Source organism: Callospermophilus lateralis, chromosome 2, assembly GCF_048772815.1.
Source record: "Callospermophilus lateralis isolate mCalLat2 chromosome 2, mCalLat2.hap1, whole genome shotgun sequence".
In the NCBI taxonomy this organism is placed as follows: Eukaryota; Metazoa; Chordata; class Mammalia; order Rodentia; family Sciuridae; genus Callospermophilus; species Callospermophilus lateralis.
Window position 1 is genome coordinate 154,715,173 of NC_135306.1, and position 7,472 is coordinate 154,722,644.

Below are 7,472 nucleotides of genomic sequence, written 5' to 3' on the forward strand. Positions count from 1 at the left end.
ATTATCATTTTTAACCCAAATTATCGAAAGAAAGGCTTTATTGTTTTTCCCAATCCTGTTCATACCCACCATGTTCTGTTGAAAGTGCTTCCTCATTGTTGCCTATAAATTAAATGAGACTTACTCAGAATGTAAATACTGAAAAGAACATAGAAAATATTAAAAATTTATTTAATGACTAATTGAGAGATTGTGGTGGTACAAACTAAAATGAAGAATGTAATGGATACCTAAATGTGGGTTTAGCACATATTTGTAAAGAGAGAATGAGGATGAGTATTTTGAAAGTAGTTTAGAAAGTTTGGGATGAAGATGAAGATAGACCCATGGATGCCATATGATATCCCTTGAGATATTCAGATGAAATCAAGACATGTCCAGATTCCTACAGTCCCTGATCTTGGATTCATATCTCTCAAGACCAGGATTTGAATAGTTTGTTGATGCCCTGCTTAATTTCCTGGGTACGAACTCCATAAACAATGGGGTTGAGAGCTGGTGGGATGAGGTGACTCAGGACATTGAGAAGAATAGGAACCTCTGAGGGAATCTTCTTTTCTGCCTTCTTTGTGAAGATGAAGACTAGCAGCAGTGTATAGAAGAAAAGTATAAGAATGAGATGTGAACACGCATAAATCAAAGGCATTCCTGTATATCAGCGACAAATCCTCTGAAATGGAAATGAGGACAACCACTCCATTCACAATATCCTCAAAAAAAATAAAATACTTGGGAATCAACCTAACAAAAGAGGTGAAAGACTTATACAATGAAAACTACAGAACCCTAAAGAGAGAAATAGAAGAAGATCTTAGAAGATGGAAAAATATAACCTGTTCATGGATAGGTAGAACTAACATCATCAAAATGGCGATATTACCAAAAGTTCTCTATAGGTTTAATGCAATGCCAATCAAAATCCCAATGGCATTTCTTGTAGAAATAGAGAAAGCAATCATGAAATTCATATGGAAAAATAAAAGACCCTGAATAGCAAAAACAATGCTAAGCAGGAAGTGTGAATCAGGCTGTATAGCGATACCAGACTTCAAACTATACTACAGAGCAATAGTAACAAAACAGCATGGTACTGGTACCAAAACAGGTGGGTGGACCAATGGTACAGAATAGAGGACACAGAAACCAATCCACAAAAGTACAACTATCTTATATTTGATAAAGGGGCTAAAAGCATGCAATGGAGGAAGGATAGCATCTTCAACAAATGGTGCTGGGAAAACTGGAAATCCATATGCAACAAAATAAAACTGAATCCCTTTCTCTCGCCATGCACAAAAGTTAACTCAAAGTGGATCAAGGAACTTGATATCAAATCAGAGACACAGCGTCTGATAGAAGAAAAAGTTGGCTACGATCTACATACTGTGGGGTCGGGCTCCAAATTCCTCAATAGGACACCCATAGCACAAGTGTTAATAACTAGAATCAACAAATGGGACTTACTCAAACTAAAAAGTTTTTTCTCAGCAAAAGAAACAATAAGAGAGGTAAATAGGGAGCCTACATCCTGGGAACAAATCTTTACTCCTCACGCTTCAGACAGAGCCCTAATATTCAGAATATACAAAGAACTCAAAAAATTAGACAATAAGATAACAAATAACCCAATCAACAAATGGGCCAAGGACCTGAACAGACATTTCTCAGAGGAAGACATACAATCAATCAACAAGTACATGAAAAAATGCTCACCATCTCTAGAGTCAGAGAAATGCAAATCAAAACCACCCTAAGATACCATCTCACTCCAGTAAGATTGGCAGCCATTAGGAAGTCAAACAACAACAAGTGCTGGCGAGAATGTGGGGAAAAGGGTTCACTTGTACATTGCTGGTGGGACTGCAAATTGGTGCAGCCAATTTGGAAAGCGCTACTCCTCCATCATCACAGAGCAGTTTGTCATCAATGCAGCCATCTTTATTGTCTTCTGCAATCTGCTAGCCACACTGCCTACTCCAGTCCTGGCTGCTAGGCTCAACTACTGTGCCAACAATGTGGTGGAGAACTGTATATGTGCCAACATTTCTGTAGCCAAGCTCTCCTGTGGGGATATTCACCTCAATAAGCTCTATCAATTCGTGAGTGTTTGGTGCCTTCTAGGTTCTGACCTGGTGCTCATCTTGCTTCATTTTTAGGGCTGTTATAAGCTTGCTGTCGGGAGATGCAACCACCAAGGCTTTGAGTACTTGTGGTTCACATCTCATTCTTTTTTTAAAAAATTTTTATTGTTGGTTGTTCAAAACATTGCAAAGCTCTTGACATATCATATTTCATACATTAGATTCAAGTGGGTTATGAACTCCCATTTTTACCCCAGTTACAGATTGCAGAATCACATCAGTTACACATCCATTGATTTACGTATTGCCATACTAGTGACTGCTGTATTCTGCTGCCTTTCCTATCCTCTATTATCCCCCCTCCCCCTCCCCTCCCCTCTTCTCTCTCTACTCCCTCTACTGTAATTCATTTCTCCCCCTTATATTTTTTCCCTTATCCCTCACTTCCTCTTGTATGTAATTTTGTATACCCCTGAGGGTCTCCTTCCATTTCCATGCAATTTCCCTTCTCTCTCCCTTTCCCTCCCACCTCTCATCCCTGTTTAATGTTAATCTTCTTCTCATGCTCTTCCTCCGTGCTCTGTTCTTAGTTGCTCTCTTTATATCAGAGAAGACATTTGGCATTTGTTTTTTAGGGATTGGCTAAGCTTCACTTAGCATAATCTTCACTAATGCCATCCATTTCCCTGCAAATTCCATGATTTTGTCATTTTTTTAATGCAGAGTGATACTCCATTGTGTATAAATGCCACATTTTTTTTTATCCATTCATCTATTGAAGGGCATCTAGGTTGGTTCCACAGTCTAGCTATTGTGAATTGTGCTGCTATGAACATTGATGCGGCAGTATCCCTATTGTACGCTCCTTTGAGGTCTTCAGGGAATAGTCCGAGAAGGGCAACAGCTGGGTCAAATGGTGGTTCCATTCCCAGCTTTCCTAGGTATCTCCATACAGCTTTCCATATTGGCCACACCAAGTTGCAGTCCCACCAGCAATGTGTAAGAGTACCCTTTCCCCCACATCCTCGCCAGCACTTGTTGTTTGACTTCAAAATGGCTGCCAATCTTACTGGAGTGAGATTGTATCTTAGGTTGGTTTTTGTTTGCATTTCTCTGACTGCTAGAGATGGTGAACATTTTTTCATGTACTTGTTGATTGATTGTATGTCCTCCTCTGAGAAGTGTCTGTTCAGGTCTTTGGCCCATTTGTTGATTGGGTTAGAGTTCTTTGTATACTCCGGATATTAGGGCTCTATCTGAAGTGTGAGGAGTAAAAATTTGTTCCCAGGATATAGGCTCCCTATTTACCTCTCTTATTGTTTCTCTTGCTGAGAAAAACTTTTTAGTTTGAGTAAGTACCATTTGTTGATTCTAGTTATTAACTCTTGTACTATGGGTGTCCTATTAAGGAATTTGGAGCCCGACCCAACAATATGTAGATCGGAGCCAACTTTTTCTTCTATCAGGCACAGAGTCTCTGATTTGATATCAAGCTCTTTGATCCATTTTGAGTTAACTTTTGTGCATGGCAAGAGAAAGGAATTCAGTTTCATTTTGTTGCATATGGATTTCCAGTTTTCCCAGCACCATTTCTTGAAGATGCTATCATTTCTCCATTGCATGCTTTTAGCCCCTTTATCAAACATAAGATAGTTGTAATTTTATGGATTGGTCTCTGTGTCCTCTATTCTGTACCATTGGTCCACCCGCCTGTTTTGGTACCAGTACCATGCCCTTCAATAGGTGAATGGATAAAGAAACCGTGGTATATATACACAATGGAATATTATTACTCAGCAATAAACAGAATAAAATCATGGCATTTTCAGGTAAATGGATGGAGTTGGAGAATATCATGCTAAGTGAAGTAAGCCAACCCCCCAAAAAACAAAAGCCAAATGTGATTAGTGGATGCTGATTTATAATGATAGGAGAATATGGGAGGAATGGAAGAACTTTGGATAGAGCAAAGAGGAGGAAGGGAAAGGGAGAGGGCATGGGTAGGAAAGATGGTGGAATGAGATGGACATCATTACCCTAGGTACACGTATAAAGACAGGAATGATGTGAATGTACTTTGTATACAACCAAAGAAATAAAATATTGTGCTCCATTTATATACTATGAATCAAAATGCATTCTGCTATCATGTATAACAAATTAGAACAGGAAGGAAGGAAAGAAGGAAGAAAGGAAGGAAGGAAGGAAGGAAGGAAGGAAGGAAGGAAGGAAGGAAAGAAAGAAGTTAGTTGACTGCCTGGAAGAAAGTCTATGGAGGGTCTGACATTGGGGATGACTGTGAGGCAGAGGATGACATCCAGCACAGAGAGGATAGCCAGCAGGTAGTACATGGGCTCATGCAGAGATGCTTCCTGCCAGATGGTCATTAATAAAACAAAGGTGGCCCCCAGGGCCAAAACCAGGAGAGGAGACAATAGGATAGAGAGCCAGTGCTGTGTATCTTGCATACCTGGAAAGAAGCTCATCAGGAATTCAATCACCTGATCCTGTGTTGTTGGAGGATAATACCATGACCATCAGGTGGGGCTGGAAATGGCTGAAAGAAAAGAGTCAGCAATTATTAATAAACTCCTAACTGATCTGTCTGCCTCTCTTCTGGGCTTTCAGTTTTATCCACAATTCTACTGAATAATAGTCTCCATTAAGTTTAAATTTGACTATATTGTTTAAATTGTTCTCCCATAGTACTCAATACTTTATGGGTAAATAATAACTCCCTTCACATGACTATGTCCCAGACAGATTCCACAATTAATTGATGCACATTTAGATTAGCCACACCTATAGGACATGTTTTACATTTTGGAAACACTGTTGTTTTGTGTATATCATGTCCCTCTGGAATCCAATATTTTGCCCTCAAAAAAGTAACATCTGCTTGTCCTATTCTTATCTTCACCAAGATTGTACTTCGTAGAATGTTTATCTTATTACTCATCTTTAATGCCTTTCCTTTTCAATTTTCCCCTTTATATGATCCTCAAATACTCCAAGAATGTAGCTAGTAAAACACTAAAAAACCTTGACTACACTCATGGATGTTTCCTGTTTTCCAAAAATCCCATAAATGGAATTTTATCTTTTTATCATAACAGAGAAACATACTAGGCATTTAGTAACATAATAGACTTTCAATAAGGATATAGCAGACATATGAGACTGGTTATAGAAAGCACCATAATGCCCTTAAAATTTATCCTCTATTATTTAGAACCTCTGTATCTTGCTTGCCCAGCACCATTGCTTAGCACACAGAAAAGGTTTGAATGATGCAGGAAAGAAACAATTTAGCAGTGATAAAAAAATCAAAACAAAGCTTGAAATGATGGCACATGCTTATAATCCCCGTGGCTGGGGTGGCTGAGGCAGAAGGAGCAAGTTCAAAGCCAGCCTCAGCAAAATCGAGGAGCTAAGCAACTCAGTGAGAGCCTGTCTCTAAACAAAATACAAAATAAGGCTGGGAATGTGTCTCATTGGTCAAGTGTCCATCATTTCAATCCCTGATACCCACCCCACACCCCCAAAAAAGATAGTTATCTTGGACTTGGAATGTTCCTCAGTCGTAGAGTCTTATCAACTCTACTTTGATCTCAGGCACACAATTCCTGGGAATAAAGGAACTCTCTTGTTAGACAACCACAATGTTTCACTGAGTCTGAAGCTCACCACATAACAGTAACTTTATACAATGGTCTTTCTTGAGAGCTACAGAAGTCTCCTAACATTGCATATTTCAATTAATATGTAGCTGAGAAATAAGCTGCATAATGTTACTAGTCTAAAACCTGCCTAGTAATACAATGAACAGTAATGTACTACTGATGCCAATGACCTAAAAGTAACTTATTGATATAAATAAAGCTGGCAGCTTGGCCATTCTGCCACTCTGCCATCTTTCCTGCCTCTGCATCTTCTCTTTGTGTCTCTTATTATTTTCCTTACATTTAATCCCAAGTACCCTCCCCCCACAAAAACTCCAAGCAAGTTAAAGGTGAAAAATATGAATACTAAAGACACTTGATTTGTGTAATAGCTTTTTTGAGTGTGAATTTGGTAAGAATCAAAAAAAAATCCTTGTTTTCAGGGAAAGGAGGAAATTAATGAAATTAAGTTTATCAGACAAAGAGAAACTGAAGGAATACCTAACCATACCCTAGACATGATACTCCACAAACTGGAGCCCTTTTCTCTGTAAATCTCCTTACCTAGCCAGGAACTGACTGGTGAAGTCATTGTCAAGTTCTTCTGTGTTCTCCTCAGAACCAGGGAGAACATCTTTGCTTATAGTTGGATCTGGAGGGTACGTTGTTATGGGCACCAGGGTGTAAGATGCAAATAATTTCCCAAAGTTTGAAGCTCTTATTTTTTTCTCAATATATACTGTGGGCATCTCTTCAGAACTTTCTTTTCATCTAGACCATTGGTTCTCAAAGGAGAGTATGCATCAGAATCACCAAAGAACTTGTTAAAAACACAGATTTCTGGGCACAGCCCATTTCTGTAGATGTAGGATGATATGGCTTTCTAACTAATTCCTAGGTAAAGCTGATACTGCTTTTCAGGGATAGGACTTCAGGAATAACCTAACTTCTCATTTAGGTTAACCTTAATCCAAGCCGTCTGTCTCAGTTCATAGAGCCTCAGCCACAGCTCTGCTCAGCTTCAGATATCAAATTGGCCGCCTCCCCATGACCTTCTGTTCTTACAGTACGATTCTGGCTTTCTGATTTGAAAGCTGTCTTCCACCCATGGATTCTCTGAGAATACTATAAATTCCTTTTTTCATGATTTTGTCTCTCTGACTAGTTTCGTAACTTAGCCATCTCTCCTAGGAGGATCAAAACTCATTAAAGTCAAGGACAAGGCTTCCTTCCTTTTCCCTTCTGGCAGTTGGCACAAATTCAGATGCTTGCATTATGCCTCTAATAATCAAAGAAGGAAACCTTCTGTGCCGTCATCCTCCCTGTCAGTGATAGAGCATGAGCGAAGCTGATCTACATCCTCACATACTCATATTTCTCTACTACCAGTGATCTGTACAGAGTACAATAACATTCTCTGAAATAAATAATGAAGAAAGTCAAAGAACAAACACAAAGGTCACTTTGTGTTTGTTCTTTGACTTTTTTTTTTCCAATATACTGTTCCCAAAAAATACTTAACAGAGAATGTCTTCTTTACCCAGCACTTTTGACCATCCAATGCTTTTCAGGTAAAGTGTGGCTCCTCGGCTTCTTGCTAACCCTGTGCTTGTGGCTTTGGCCTCTGGATCCTTTTATGAAAATGTTATCTGGATAAAGCCATTCTTCTGTGACCAGAAAGACAAAGCATGGTCTTTGGGCTCCCAAGGGCTCTTGTGTCCCTGTAGAT

The 7,472-nt window shown here is 39.2% G+C and overlaps 1 protein-coding gene across 1 annotated transcript; it reads right to left on the bottom strand.

Annotated features, from left to right (window-relative positions):
- Positions 1-415: 415 nt before the first annotated feature.
- On the bottom strand, positions 416-6,492 carry LOC143389119 (olfactory receptor 56A4-like). Its single transcript, XM_076842398.1, has 3 exons — positions 6,313-6,492; positions 4,367-4,588; positions 416-619 (listed from the first exon to the last, which is right to left on the bottom strand). The coding sequence occupies exons 1-3, from the start codon at positions 6,490-6,492 to the stop codon at positions 416-418; spliced, it is 606 nt and encodes a 201-aa protein (XP_076698513.1).
- Between the last annotated feature and the right edge of the window lie 980 nt (positions 6,493-7,472).